Below are 14,688 nucleotides of genomic sequence, written 5' to 3' on the forward strand. Positions count from 1 at the left end.
GATATCGTCATAGGTAGTACTGATGGTGGTGTCGGAAGCCAATGGGAACCAGCACCAAAAACTCGGAGCAAGTAGAAGCTCAGAATTTCTTGCAAAACTGGGTTAGATAACTGTCGAACGTGTCTCTAAATTATTATAATAATATCATCCATGCCCATCTCATAATTAGCCATGAAAGTGACGGCGAAATGCGCAAATCCTGCGAGCAAATATTACATGGTCCATATCTCATATATCTCAAAAATTTCCAATCGACACCAAAATACGCCAAGTCAATCATGACAATCGCACATCTATATCTTTCATGCCCCAGCCATCAACACCATCACCAGAATTAGCAGCAGATGCCTTCTCAACTCGGCTGAGTTGCCCATGACCAAACATCCAATATTGTACACCCAAGTAGCAATCACAAACGCACTGTAACATCCCGCAAACTCGGAATGCCCAAGGAACCGAAGAGCCGTTATAAAAGAAATAACTCAATTTCATTGCATCTCCAAGTAACCAGGCTGTGAGAACAGAAAGGCGGAAACCTTTGCATGATTTCGATCTCTGGTTGGCGAGGACTTGGGGGACGGGAAGGAAAGCTTCGACACCTAGGCCGGCGAAACCTAGCAGTGTGATGTAGAATTCCGAATTCGAGATTGGGGGAATCAGGACATGGATGAGGAAAAGCGAGAGGCCAAGGTAAGCGAGGAAGGTCCAGTAACTAGATGATGTTAGTGACTTGAATATAATAATGGACGGAAAGCTAAGGATGGCTCTAAACAACACATACGGTCTGGTCGCTTTCCACTGCCAAAAGTCATACGGCCTTCTAAGTTCGGAATGGCCTCCGGGAAGCTGCCCGGAAAATGGTGTATGGTCAACCGGAGATTGGGGTCGATGGTCAAGGGCAACCTTCAGCAGCAGTATTTGTACTCCGATCATCATCATCGCCTGTAAGAGTAACGGAAACGAATAATATGCACCGAACCAATAAAACACCCTTCGGATCAGGACGTTAGAACCAGCGACCAACGAAGAGCAATTGAGGGACTTGGAAGGGACATACTTGAAAATCGACGCAACAAGCATTATTAGAGGTATATCCAATGAAAACCCGGCCGAACTTTTCGTCCTTTGAATACTATATATTTGGTCCGCGTACGAAAGGATCGGAGAAATGACGAGGCTGTCGACGGCCGTTAGGGCATGCCAACCTCGAACAGTGCAGTAAAAATCCTTACAAGAGCGGAGCTGCGTACTCCATAGCTACCGAAACGAGCCACATGGTGAATTATATCGCTCCTTGAACCTCCTCACCACCGAGATTCTCACCCCCTGATAGGTTGTAGGATTGAGGGGTGGTTCTCAGATCTTTCTGTAAGATCATTCACAACGACAGACGGTAAACGAGCAATCCAACCTGGGAAGCGAGCGCGCGCGACGGGCAGAGATGAGGCGTTGAAAAAGAGTGTCTAGACAGCACAATCGAAGAATCTTGGAGGAAAATTGCGCAGAAATCAAACTGTCCCAGCAGTCCTTCGGGGGTGCCTTTTTCCTTATTTTATTTTATTTTATTTTATTTTTTTTTTTGCGGTCCCCGGAAACGCTAGGGAGCCAGGAACGCTAATTCGCCCCGATCTCTCGTCAGGTGAGCGCACTCACCGAAGAAGCAAAGAGGAAAATACAAGGTAGGTTGCGACGGAAACACAACGTTTTGAAGCGTTGATTTCGGAGGGACTTCCTCTTGAACAGAGCGGGCATTGGTCCTCGTAAGGGGGCCAAAGTTGTGTACTCCGTACCGCCAGCGTGTTGTCCTTGCGCGAGTGACGATTTGGCCAAGCAGCCCGGCTGGCCTGTGCGGGCTTGGCAGAGGCGGCTAGATAAACCGGAAGTGAGCTTGAGAGCTGCGCCAATGAACGTGAAGCTCCCGCACGCCAATGTGAAACGCACGTCTAACGGCAATTGAGAAATTTGAGGTAAGGGTGTTTTGACAGTCTCTATTCTCCAAACAAGTGGTATACGTACATACATCCAGCGTAGCAACATATAGGAGAGGCACAAATTTAACCAAAGCTTATCTTCCATGACTTCGTGATCGAGACAATCGGGTTCTTGACGATCGCGTAGGACGCCTTGCCATCGCGTGAACCGTGCCACTCCAAAGCAGCTTGAGCTTCACTCTGGGTACCCTTTTCCACAACCTGCACTGCTTGTTTGCCCTTCCATTCCTCAGGAGCACCAACAACAATGATCTTCTCGACATGAACCTTTGCCATGCTCTTCAAATACTTTGCCGTCTTCGGACCACTAGCTCCGAGGTTTTCCGACGATAACGTGGAATTATCGAAAATAAAACGACGGTGGATCAAAGCACCGCTTTGATAATCAAATGTCTCACCGTCATCCACGTAAAGTTCGCCTTCTGCATGCCCACTCTTGTCCAAGACAACTACAAGCGTGTACGGATCGAACTTCATCAGTCCGCTGCTTCGACGTGGCCTATCTTTTCTTGGGATAATGTGGCCACCTTGCATTAAGAGGGGAATCTTTTCTAGAGGGGCTTGTACTCTATGTGTCCTTCCGGCCCCGTGATAAACGGTATAATCAAAATAGTCGTAATATTTCTCGTCGTCAGAAATGTAGATGTCAACGCTGGTTGCCCCTTCAGTGACGACAGGCTTTGCGAGCAGACCGGTTGAACCAAGGTATAACTGGTCGTCGATTGCAAAACCTTGTTCATCTTGTGGGTGAAGATAATACTGCGGTCGAACAATAGGAGCGCCATCAACAGACGCCTGGTGGAAAGCGGTATACCATGCTGGGAGTAGTTGGTACCGGAGACGCAGCGCCTGAGTGATGATACTGGTGTATGGTTCACCGCTCAAATACGGCTCGCGCCTCCGGGTGTCGATGTGAGCATGTGCTCGGAAGAAAGGATAGAAGATACCGGTTTGGTACCATCGCGTGAGAAGCTCCTTGCTTGGGTTGCCGAAAAATCCGCCAACATCGGCACCTGCGAACGGGAATCCAGCAATTCCATTGTTCAAGACCATAGGTAGGGAAGCGGCGAGGTGTTCCCAGCTGGCTTGATTATCACCGGTCCACATTGCACCCTGACGCTGAGACCCAGCATAAAATGAGCGAGTCAGTACAAAAGGACGTCTAATTTCACCCTTTTTCCGTTCAAGCAACGCATTGTAGGTCGCATTAACAAAAGTCATGCCGTTAATATTATGGACATCTCGATGTTCCCATCCACCATAGTGAATGTTGTCTTTCGGCATCGTAGTCTCGGGGCCATTGAAGACAGAGGGTTCATTCATATCATTCCACAGGAAAGAGTTATGCTGGGTGCCCTTGAACGCATCATATTTGAACAAGCCTTTCCACCATTCAATCGCAGCAGGGTTAAAACAATCGACCCAGTGAGAAGACCCCGGCCAACACCAGCCATCATAGATATTCCCGTCCTTGTTGTTAACGGCCAACTTTTTATTCTTCAGCTCATCAACGATCGGGTAATTGGCTTCATTTTTGATATGGGGATCAATGATGTAAACCAGTTTGCGATCCGAAGCATCAAGCTGCTTCTGCATACCGATAGGATCTGGAAAGGTATGTGGATCCCAGGTGAAATATTTCTTTTGGTCCGTATACTCGATATCGAGCCATATCACATCATACGGGATTTGATACATGTCGAATTTCCGATCAACGTCTTTAACGTCTTCATCTGTCACATAATTCCAGCGGCACTGATGGTAGGCAATAGAAAAATGCTGTGGAAGCTGCGTGAATCCAGTGAGCTCCCCGTATGATTTAGTGACGTCGTATGGGGTTGGGCCGAGGAATATGAACACATCAAGTTGTCCGTTCTCGGAGAACCAGTGAGTTTGAGTGTTGGTGCTTTCCTTAGCTCCAAGGGCAAGCGGGTTCGGCGTCTCCTTTGACTTCACAATGTCGACCCATGTTTCTGCAGCGTTTAGCCAGAGGACACCGACGGTAGATCCAGGACGGTGGGCATGCATGAAGGGAATCGAGCCATAGAGGGTCATTGGGCTGTTCAGCTCGTATTCAAAGACATCCGAATTATACAGGCGATACGGTTCGGTGTGCTGACCCTCTCCACCCCTTTAAGAGATTAGGTATTTCTACGCACAAAGAAAGCCAGGCGACTCACCTTGTCTCCTTCAAAGACATAGAATCGGCATGCTCTGGGATGCCAAAAACATGGGCGTATCCAGGAAACGTGATATCCAACCCAACGCTCTCAGGTCCTCTTGGTTTGGAATCGGTATTTCCTCCAAATGATTCTTCCCACCAAGTGGAGTCATCCGCTTCTGGATCATTCTCCTGGGAGTCGCCATTTGTTTCGGTCTTGGCCCTCCAATGCTCAATGTTGAGAAATCCTTTGTCATTGAACTTGATCTGTGTCTCACCATCGCGTTCGAAGGATATTCCGAAAGGTGAATGTCTAATCACAGCCTTAAATTCACCTCGGGGCCCGTATTTGACTTCCGTGACTTCGTTGTTGGAGTCTTTGTCCATCTCGGCCAGCCCGGTGCCAAGATCCCCAGCAATTGCCCACTTTGCAGCCTCATTGTATCGCTCTTTTCTCACAGTGCTTCCATGTCTCAGTTCAATATCCCCCTTTAAACGCCTTTCTTCGTCTATAGTGACCCGTGCAACGCCAGTTTTGAGAAATGAAACGGTCAAAGGAAGCCGAACGTCTCCATGTTTCGATGTTGATTTGATAACTGTTCCAAACAGTCGACCATTTTTAAAGCTAATTGAGCTAGGATCTAGTTTATATGGCGACGACCATGACGGTCCCTTATCGGAAATTGAATCGGCGAGCGCACGGTTGCGTTTGCAGAAGCCTGATTGCGAGCAAGTCTTGAAATTCTCGTGCTTAACCATGACTATAAGTAGAGCAGTTAAAGTCAGACAGTGTGATTTCGACGGTTTTGATGCTTGAACTTACGGCCGGGGACGACAAGGCATGAGAGTATGACGATGGCCACCAGGGTCAATGACCATACTGGAGCCCGGGAAGGCGCCATGAGGCGTCGATGAGAACCGAGAATTCAATTAATTTGAAAAAGACAAGGAGAATACATGTGAAATAATTAAATCATTAGCAGCAGTAATTGATGCTCTCAAAAGTACGAAGGCCAGATTCGTACCTTTGATCCGTGGAGGCTTTCGAGCAAGTTGTCCTATATAACACAGTGTTTACTCCGTACTCCGTCGATGTTCCAAGGTGCTTCATGGAAAGTTTGCTTGGCAGTCTTAACTAACAGCCGCCCTAACTCCGCTGCAGGATTTTAGCGCCGTTGGCCAGCATCAACCGATTTTCAAAATCCTCTGCCCCTCATCCATCCCACACACACAACTGCTCTCTGACTCTCTGCTCTGAACCAATTGATATAGAGGTTCTATAATATTACATTCACAATGTCTCTTGAACAGACGTGAGTCTTCCCTGGGTGTTCATCGTCCTGTCCTTGCCTAACCGGAATTTTACAGTTTCATCGCCATCAAGCCAGATGGTGTCCAGGTACGCGGGGTCCTGCTCTGAACAAACTGCCCCTCCTCGCACGCCACAACCATATGACACAGCGAATCATTCCCCTAAAAGCCAGAATGCTGATATTTTTACTTTCAGCGCGGACTCGTCGGCCCAATCATCAGCCGATTCGAAAACCGCGGGTGCGTAGAGGTCCTGTGAGGATGGAGGGGCACCAGAGCTTAGTATATGAATAGATACAAACTCGTCGCTATGAAGCTTGTGTCTCCATCCAAGGAGCACTTGGAGAAGCATTATGCTGATCTCTCCGACAAGCCTTTCTTCAAGGGCCTCGTCACCTGTTAGAACTTTCCCGACTCTCTCACCTTCCACCATGTTAATCTGGTTTTAGACATGTTGAGCGGCCCCATCTGCGCTATGGTCTGGGAAGGTCGTGATGCCGTCAAGACCGGCCGAAGTATGTATTCCCCAAACTCATCTTCAAAATTCCATGTATGCTAATTGTCTCCCTCAGCCATCCTCGGTGCCACCAACCCTCTTGCCTCTGCTCCAGGCACCATCCGGGGTGATTATGCCATTGTGAGTCAAAACCAGGTTAGCTTCATTGGGTAACACCATCCACTGACCCAAATATGTTTAGGATGTTGGCCGTAACGTCTGCCACGGATCTGACAGCGTCGAGAACGCCAAGAAGGAAATTGCTTTGTGGTTCAGCGAGGGAGAACTCATCAAGTACAAGCACAGCCAGCACGAGTGGATCTATGAGGCATAGATTGTCGAAAGTCCATTTTAGATAGCCCCGATGTTGGGATTGGGGACATTAGAACAAAACCAAAGGCTGGTATCGGGCCGATAATGCCGCCTTTTATAAAATGACATTGCAAGTTTGAATTCCAAAACCAGTTATATTCCGTGGGTGCCATTTATTATCGACAAATGCAACCCGTATGGTACAAGAGCAACGTTAGGCGGATCGTCATGGTTTCTTTTTCAAATTCCCAAGCAAGCTTCGCGCCCCCCGTCCGACAGGGCCAAGTATATGTCTCGCGAACCATGGAGTTGCCCATATGCTCGCTATGATTCGGGCCGGTAGCATAGCCTTCGTAATTGCGTAGGCAGTTGCAAACTCAAGGATTAAGCGCATTCCCTGAGAAGCATTGGCATTTGCGGCAGAGTCTGCGACACTATTTCCCCGTTCACTGACATTATTGGCATTTCCCTCCGTCACACCACTCTCGACCCATCCTTTTCTCCGCAGCCATTTTCCGAATTTCTTCACGCCCTCGTCGAACGCGCTATTTCCCTCCTCGTCGCCCAAGGAGGGCATCCAACCGCCATAGTGGAATACTCCAACAAGCCCAAAAAGGGGTACGACAGCAGTTATTTCATGAAGTATGAGAAAGGATGTTATATGGGCGACTGGTGCGTTGACGAGAGGTGCAGTGTATTGTTGAAGAAACCGAGGTAGTCGCTGATTGAGTTTTTCAAACCGACCACGCATCTGAGAGTTCGGTGAGGAAGTGCGGGGAGAGGAGTAGTGCCGACATGCTGTTTTTGAGGTCTGATGAAGGGAGACGCGGGTGGAGAAAAGGCTATGAAAGAGCGAAGAAGGTTTCATTACTCCGTATGGTCTGGTCAAAATGCAGATATGGTGGAAATCACACAAATCCTGTCAGCATCTGCACACCGCCTCCTTCGTGTCACACAAGCGCAATGGAGATAACTTCACAGATAACAAAATTGGATCAGTTAACTCTTCTGAGAGACCCAAGAGGATAGAAAGTATAATAGTGAAAGATATAAGTTGAGCGCAGCCATTCAGGGTTCCACCTCTTCCCAGGATCGCAAAAATAATAGAGCAGATGGATTTGCTTCTACAGAAACACTCCACTCATGTGGATTGGCTTGTGTGGGGTTTGCGGCAAAGTTGGAAAAGCAATTGGCAATGTCAATCAGCTTGCAACACGAGCCTTGACGACGATCAGTTTGACCATAAATCCACTTGGTTTTGTGTCTTGATCATCTGTAAGACAATGTTCGTGACCATTCCGCGCTCGCGAAACCACACATGCGCTCCTCAGTCAGCTTGGCTGAAATTACTAACTAACTGAACGGAGTACTTGGTACGGACTTTTGTCTTTAGCTGGAAGTCTGGTGAGCCCCCGCCAACCGAAGCGCCGAATGCAGGCGCCTGCAGCCCTAACTTATGCCTCAGCCTGCCCGGTTCTGGGGGACGAAAGCTAATTCTTTACCCCCAGCTTGGAAATCTACAGCCTTCCGGGCGTCCATGGTCTGTGAACTAGTCAAACTGGTTTCCACCAAGCCCTGGGGCTTGGTGATCCTCGACTTTTATTCCGTTTCCATGTCTCAACTTCAGTCACCACCAACAAGGTGACCCTGAATATGCAATTTTTCTGATAGGCCATTTGCATGAAGCTACTATTCCCATTCTTTTGTAGCGGTAGAAAAGAGGCTTGCCCGGTCGAAGATCCTTCAGTACACAAGCTCTAACTGGCAAGGCATATCAAGCTTCAGCTTACTCCCATCTTTGCCCGTGCGAGATGAAATGAGTCGCCATGCAGTGACGGGAAGTACGGAACCGGAGACAAATATTTCATTCCAAACACGAAGAGAGTAGACGTAAAGGATAATAGCTGTGTTTCGATGGAATCTCAAGCTAGGAGCATTTGGCTTGGGCGGGGAACTGGTCCCGTCTGGCGGCGCAGGTTGACTGCCTATTCAAAAGTTAGTGCCCCGATATATCAACCCACTCTACCACGGCATTAACATTAAGTAGCCCGGCTGCGTGCCTGAGTACCGGATTGGAGGTCTCAGCGAAAAGAGCGGCAGATACATGGACGACAAGGGAAACATTCGCGACGGAGGAAACTGCATTGAGCTGGACCATTTGTATCTCGGTGCGCCTGGAGTGGAGCAGCAATTTGATGTCCGTCTCATGTCAGTTCGATTCGATATATTCTAACTGTGACGGTTGCAGCCATGTCCCATCAGAGTTCCGAGAGAACGCCTGCGGGCAGATTGGAGACATTAATCAAAAGATGCAACTTTTGTGTGTGTGTGTGCGCGCGGTGCTAAGCAGGGAGTAGCTTAGAAGCAGATGTGCTTTGTGCTTCATTTCATTCAGAGATTGCTTCCAGTCAAGTCTTTTTTCTTGCAATGTTTGGTTGTATCCTAAGCCTTGTTTGAATCATCAGGAGACATTATGGAGCCCGGAGTCATTATAAACACGCGCACTTTCATTGGATCCTTGGAAATCTAGCACACACCTCAGAGGTGCTAAACTAGATAGCTTATGGGAGTAATTGGAAATAGGCTATGAAATCCTTGCCCACTAACCAACTAGTAAGTCAGTTATGGAGGACTCCGTAGAAGCTGGAAGTATGGCGCACAGAGTACTTGTAACTCGGTAGGTACACAGTTAGATATGTATGTACTCCGTACCCCAGAGTAACTATGGAGAAACTAACTAAGTTAGTTAACTAGTTACCTAAGCTTGGTGAATGTTTGTTGGTAAGTTAACCAACCAAATCAACTGCACGCAGGCTGGCTGGGAGTCCGTTGGCTCTGCGCTCGGGACTCTGTAACTAACTAGATGGAGAGCTCTGTACGGAGTAATAACACCAACTACGCTATTAATCCAGTGACAGGGAGTGCATATGTATACTAGTGAGAAGGCCTTGTTTAGATTGATGTGAAAGCATCCTCAATCTTTGTCAGTCTACCCAATTTTCTTCATTTTTCACTTCTACTTTGCAGCCACATTAGTTAGTTATGTGTAACTATGAGATCAATCGCTGACCTCTCTCCCCAAAGCTCTCCAGCGAATCTTCCCTCCAACACCCCGCACTAACCGACCTTGTTGTTGACTGCTATCACACACTCGACACTAGGAATAAACAATTCGATCATGGAAAAGATCTCGAATAAGATCGCTGCTCTTCCCGAAGATGCAGACTACTTTTCTCTGGAGTTCTTCCCTCCGAAAACGCAGATGGTGCGTTTGTGAACCTCAGCCCCGCAACCCGGCCGCTTTTTGCCCAACTAGCTAACTGCAGCGCCTTTCCAGGGCTCAGCAAACCTCCAAGCCCGATTAGAGCGTATGTCCCAGGCCCTTCGACCGCTTTTTGTGACCGTGACATGGGGTGCTGGAGGAACCACGGCTACCAAGTCCCTTGAACTTGCGGAAATATGCCAGAGACAATTGGGTTTAACCACATGCCTGCACCTGACATGCACCAATATGAACAGGACTCTAATCGATAGCGCACTGGATGAAGCAAAAGCTCTAGGCATCCGGAATATTCTGGCGCTGCGGGGTGATCCACCCAGGAGTGACGAGTACAACCTTGATGGAGAAGACGATAGCAACAAGGAGTTTACATACGCGGTAGATCTAGTGCGGTATATCCGCAAGAAGCACAGTGATTACTTCTGCATAGGCGTGGCGGCTTATCCAGAAGGTCATTCCGATGAGTCTCATCCTGGTGTTCAAGATCCCGTCAGGGACCTCCCTTATTTGGTTGAGAAAACTAAAGCGGGAGCCGATTTTATCATGACACAATTGACCTACGATCTGGAGGCATATAAAAGATTTGAGTCAATGCTGCGGAATCATGAATCTGGAGTATTCAAGACCATTCCGATTATTCCTGGCGTGATGCCCATTCAGAGCTACCCGAGGCTAACCAGAATCACGAAACTAAGCCACGTCCGCGTCCCACCAGAAATGTTATCTCGAATTGAGGCATGTAAAAAGGACGACGAAGCAGTTAAGAAAGTCGGCGTTGACATTCTGAGCGAGTTGGTTGAAGGAATTAAAACGATTCCAGGCACAGGGCCCCGAGGCCTGCATTTTTATACGCTGAATCTGGAGAAGTCTGTGTCTTTTATCCTTGAGCGATGTAACCTGATACCACCATCATCGGAGGCTTCAAGTGACACAGATTCAGATTCAGTCTTCGCCTCCGGAAACTTGCAAAACGGACTTGGTACAGCGGCAGACAAACCCCCCTTAATATCAAGGCGCCGAGCGTCATCTCTAAATTCTCAACCGCATAACCGCGTAATTGTTGATAGAGCTGATATATCCTCCCAAAGCTCTATCACACATGAAGCATCCGCTCAGGGCGCTGGTATGCCTGCTCTTAACCCTCCTCATCGCAATACAGCCCTACAAATCTCTGAAGGGATGGGAGCACTTGGCCGTGAAGCCACTTGGGATGACTTTCCCAACGGTCGTTGGGGTGATGCTCGCTCACCTGCGTTTGGTGAGATCGATGGATACGGTCCGTCCTTACATGTGACAGCAAATGTTGCCCGTCGATTATGGGGATACCCGACTACCCGCGAAGATATAAATAACATATTTAGGCAGCACGTTTCCGGTGGATTGCACGCAGTCCCCTGGTCTGAAGGAGGCGCCGCAGAGGAAACAGGTGGTTTAAGCCCGGAAACAATCACCATTCGTCCATACTTACTTAGCCTGATAGAAAAGCGAGGTTGGTGGACCCTTGCATCGCAGCCTGCAGTCAGCGGAGTTCGCAGCGATCATCCCATCTTTGGCTGGGGTCCGCCTGGTGAGGGTTTTGTTTTTCAGAAGGCATTCGTGGAGTTCTTCTGCTCTAAGGATGACTATCGCTCACATTTAAAACCGCTACTTCAACGCTATGGCCATGATGAATTTGCGTGGTTTGCGACAAATGCAGCTGGTGATTTCGAATCATCTACATCTTCTTCGATACCGGTTCCTACCGGACCTGTCGATGCCGTTTTCGATGATATGGATAGTTTCCCATCTTCGAATTCCGGCGGAGTTAACGCGGTAACTTGGGGTGTTTTCCGCGGAAAGGAGATCATTACACCTACCATTATCGAGGAAGTTAGCTTCCGGGCATGGGGAGAAGAGGCATTCCGTATATGGGATGAATGGAGACGAATCTTTCCCCGGGGCAGTCCTACTGAAAAGTTATTGAACCGGGTGAAGGAAGACACATGGCTGGTTTGTGTTATTGGCCAGCGTTTTGGTGCCGGGGGTGACCCTGGCAAAGATGTTATGGAAGAAGGAAAGCTTTTGTGGAAAGTGCTCGCTGGTGAGAATGTCTCCCTGCAATCCTAGAATCTTTCGGCTTTTTTGAGCTCACAACTTGGAAATAATCGCTTGTGGACACGGGGTGTATGGTGTGGTATGGCATGGGAATCGGGGTATACTGAGGATTTCTTGCTGAGATTTCATAAAAAGAATTTATCATAGTCATGTTTTGCGAGAACCCATGCATCCATTGACTGGTAGATATACCGACCACTATTTGCTTACGGACGTCATCTAACTTCAAAGCCTCAAAGTCAACAGTCGACTATTCTTTAAGTTACCTATCCCACTGATATCCTCGGCTGCCAGTGGTAGAGCCCTCATATTGGTACTTTTCTTCCATCTCATGGTACTTATCGAAACCAAGCCCCTCACAAACTTCGCCATACGACAATATTTGCTCTGGTTTCCCAACCAAAAAGGATGCCTTCAAGTTTTCCAACGTTTCTCTGATGCTCCTCAGCTTCGCTGCAACCAGAGTCCATGGATACGTGACAGCAGCGTATCCCAACTCTCCCAGCTCCTTAGCAGATAGATTCTCGGTCTTTCCCCCTTCAATAATATTAGCGAAACAAGGAAACTCCAGTTCCTGGAGGAATCTTTGCATGCTGGCGCGGTCTGGGGGAGCTTTCAGGAAAATGCAATCTGCACCGATCTCCTTGAATTTACGCGCTCTGGCAAGCGCTTCATCGTAGCCGTGTATGAAACTATCGGTTCGAGCTAGGATAAAGATGTCCAGTCCTGAGTTGCGTGCGTCAACTGCGGCTTGGATGCGGGCGTATGCTTCGTCGCGGGTGACGACGGACTTGCCCTTGGTATGGCCACAACCTAAGGTAGATATCAATAAAACGGCTGAACAATGAAGAGTGGAATGAGGCAGCGAAATGATATCTGTTTTGCTTACGCTTTGGCCACGTTTGGTCCTCTATCATTACGCCTGCCGCTCCAGCTAATGCGAACCTGCGGTACTCGAAGGATCAATTCACTGGCTCAGTTCAACCTCTGGGGAAGATCGAGAGAAGACTTAGAAGGCGTCTGTTGATCTGACGGCCTTACATACCCTTCAACGGTCCTTCGAACATTCATCGGGCTTCCATATCCAGTATCACCATCCACAAGCACAGGCACACTGACCTGTCTCACGACCTCCTGTATTTTCCCAACTGCTTCTTGAAAAGCGATATATCCAGTATCAGGCAGTCCATAGGATGATGCCATTGCGAACCCGCCAAGGAAGACGACGGGAAATCCGGCTTCTTCCACGAGTCGAGAACTCAAACCGTCGTAGCTGCACACTTGAGCAACAATTCTAGATGGATCGGCGTGCGCCTCATTGATCATTGACCGGAGGCGAGATGCCTGAAAAGAAGGAATCCGGCCACGAACATTGGGAATTTGGACTATGAGATCCGTAGCCCTGTTGCTGTTGCTGTGGGGATTGATGATGGGGGTTGGATTAAAAGAGAATGGATATGGGTGAGAGTTGACGGTTGGCTTGCACATGATTTCAAATCAATGCAGCTGCAGTTCTGCTTCAGTCAATTTTAAGGGTCTCCAGGACTAAAACTTGATCTCTACTCCCGTTTGGGCGATTGTAGCGCATCGTACGAGATAGTTCACAGGAATACGTGGTATGCTGGACACTGGGAACGTCTCCGATGTCGGAACGTCAATGGATTTTTGGCACTGGCGGCGAGAAACCAGTTGACGTCGTGACAATTCAAGATGCAAGCTGACACCTCCACCGAAAGGATTCATCTAGTACTTATACGCTGAAAAGGGGGAATAATTTCTAACGACTTGAAGCCAGACATTTGTTATTTTTGTCATTACATACATCTGTCCTCATGCTGTGCATCGTGCAGTGTCCCTGCAGGCTAGATGATGTAGCGGAACATTGGAGCTTTGTCCGCCTTTTCCGCTGTATCAACCGGCATAATTGGGTTCGGCTTTCCGTATTTCTTGTCTCGTCGCGCGTTTTCAATTCGATGGCGAACGGACAGGACGATAGACATAATACAGCTAAGTCCCAAGAACGCCAGCACAATGCTATACCCACGGACGTAATCGGGCCCCTCCCGATCTGGAAAACTTTTGCTAGCAAGGATGCTCCAGCAGTGGCCCGCGACTACAAGGATGCAAATTGCTGTTATCTTCTTTGATTCGGCGCCAGCATTGTCCGTCGCCCATTGTATTCCCAACGGGATGCATGGAAAGATGCCAGCCACCATGAAGAAGACCCCAACAAGTGCGATTTGGGGATTTTCTTCGGCAGGAAAGGAAACTATGAGAGCCGTCCCTATTATCGACACCATGGTGGCACCGATGAGGAACGGTCCACGGGTTCTCCGCTTGTCCGAGATGAAACACACCCCAAGCATCACAACCCACGCGACGAGATACGGACCAATAGTCATGTACTGGGCCTGGGTATTTGTATATCCAAGTGACTTGAGGATGTTTGGCAAAAAGATCGAAATGGTTGCAAGGCCTGCATCATGTCCCATCTTGACAAGGGCACATGCATGCACTTTCCAGTCTGTGAAACCTGACACAACGTGCCTCTTGACTAGCACATTGTGCCCCTCACTGGCTTGACCCCGATTCATTCGCTCAATGGATACCGCACGTTCTTCTTCGTTGCTGAAAAGATTGGCGGTTTCTGGTCGATCAGGCAGAAACAATAGAATCACAAAAGCGAAAATAATGGTTGGCAGGCCTTCCACGAGAAACAGAACTCGCCAGCGTGCGAAGTGAGTTTTGATCAGTGAAATCCCATAAGCGATCAGCCCGCCGAATGCCCCTGACAGGGCAGCCATCCCCACGAAAATGGAAGTACGAAACGCTACTTCGCTGCGCGTGTACCAAAGCGTAAAATAGAAAACAGCACTCGGCGCAAATCCTGCCTAGATGCAGTTGAATACATAAGTTGTTCGACAAAATCTGGGGTATCTCACTTCAAATAAACCTATGCAGAATCGAGAACTTGCAAGGCCGGCAAAATTAAAGGCACCGGCGGCGGCGGACGCAGATACACCCCATCCCAGGACGCAAACAA

The 14,688-nt window shown here is 48.4% G+C and overlaps 7 protein-coding genes across 7 annotated transcripts; 2 read left to right on the forward strand and 5 right to left on the reverse strand.

Annotated features, from left to right (window-relative positions):
- Window positions 1-112: 112 nt before the first annotated feature.
- D8B26_006205 (uncharacterized protein) lies at window positions 113-1,628 on the reverse strand. Its single transcript, XM_066125111.1, has 4 exons — window positions 1,233-1,628; window positions 1,058-1,177; window positions 782-991; window positions 113-712 (listed from the first exon to the last, which is right to left on the reverse strand). Exons 1-4 carry the CDS (start codon window positions 1,274-1,276, stop codon window positions 277-279), a joined length of 810 nt encoding a protein of 269 aa, XP_065981192.1. The 5' UTR covers window positions 1,277-1,628; the 3' UTR covers window positions 113-276.
- A 343-nt stretch (window positions 1,629-1,971) lies between these two features.
- Window positions 1,972-4,913, reverse strand: D8B26_006206 (uncharacterized protein). The gene is made up of 2 exons (XM_003069795.2): window positions 4,172-4,913; window positions 1,972-4,122 (listed from the first exon to the last, which is right to left on the reverse strand). Exons 1-2 carry the CDS (start codon window positions 4,909-4,911, stop codon window positions 2,055-2,057), a joined length of 2,808 nt encoding a protein of 935 aa, XP_003069841.2. The 5' UTR covers window positions 4,912-4,913; the 3' UTR covers window positions 1,972-2,054.
- Window positions 4,914-5,448: 535 nt separating this feature from the next.
- On the forward strand, window positions 5,449-6,293 carry NDK1 (nucleoside diphosphate kinase; the record flags this gene model as incomplete). Its single annotated transcript, XM_003069794.2, has 7 exons — window positions 5,449-5,465; window positions 5,521-5,551; window positions 5,660-5,703; window positions 5,758-5,861; window positions 5,913-5,978; window positions 6,036-6,100; window positions 6,162-6,293. 7 exons carry the CDS (start codon window positions 5,449-5,451, stop codon window positions 6,291-6,293), a joined length of 459 nt encoding a protein of 152 aa, XP_003069840.1.
- Window positions 6,294-6,497: 204 nt separating this feature from the next.
- Window positions 6,498-6,848, reverse strand: D8B26_006208 (uncharacterized protein; the record flags this gene model as incomplete). The annotated part of the gene is made up of 1 exon (XM_066125112.1): window positions 6,498-6,848. One exon carries the CDS (start codon window positions 6,846-6,848, stop codon window positions 6,498-6,500), a length of 351 nt encoding a protein of 116 aa, XP_065981193.1.
- Window positions 6,849-9,186: 2,338 nt separating this feature from the next.
- On the forward strand, window positions 9,187-11,791 carry D8B26_006209 (uncharacterized protein). The gene is made up of 3 exons (XM_003069793.2): window positions 9,187-9,254; window positions 9,356-9,536; window positions 9,609-11,791. The coding sequence occupies exons 2-3, from the start codon at window positions 9,450-9,452 to the stop codon at window positions 11,655-11,657; spliced, it is 2,136 nt and encodes a 711-aa protein (XP_003069839.2). The 5' UTR covers window positions 9,187-9,254; window positions 9,356-9,449; the 3' UTR covers window positions 11,658-11,791.
- Window position 11,792: 1 nt separating this feature from the next.
- On the reverse strand, window positions 11,793-13,272 carry D8B26_006210 (uncharacterized protein). The gene is made up of 3 exons (XM_003069792.2): window positions 12,691-13,272; window positions 12,535-12,590; window positions 11,793-12,458 (listed from the first exon to the last, which is right to left on the reverse strand). The coding sequence occupies exons 1-3, from the start codon at window positions 13,131-13,133 to the stop codon at window positions 11,908-11,910; spliced, it is 1,050 nt and encodes a 349-aa protein (XP_003069838.2). The 5' UTR covers window positions 13,134-13,272; the 3' UTR covers window positions 11,793-11,907.
- A 139-nt stretch (window positions 13,273-13,411) lies between these two features.
- On the reverse strand, window positions 13,412-14,449 carry D8B26_006211 (uncharacterized protein; the record flags this gene model as incomplete). The annotated part of the gene is made up of 1 exon (XM_066125113.1): window positions 13,412-14,449. The coding sequence occupies one exon, from the start codon at window positions 14,447-14,449 to the stop codon at window positions 13,508-13,510; it is 942 nt and encodes a 313-aa protein (XP_065981194.1). The 3' UTR covers window positions 13,412-13,507.
- Between the last annotated feature and the right edge of the window lie 239 nt (window positions 14,450-14,688).

Source organism: Coccidioides posadasii, chromosome 3, assembly GCF_018416015.2.
Source record: "Coccidioides posadasii str. Silveira chromosome 3, complete sequence".
NCBI lineage: Eukaryota > Fungi > Ascomycota > Eurotiomycetes > Onygenales > Onygenaceae > Coccidioides > Coccidioides posadasii.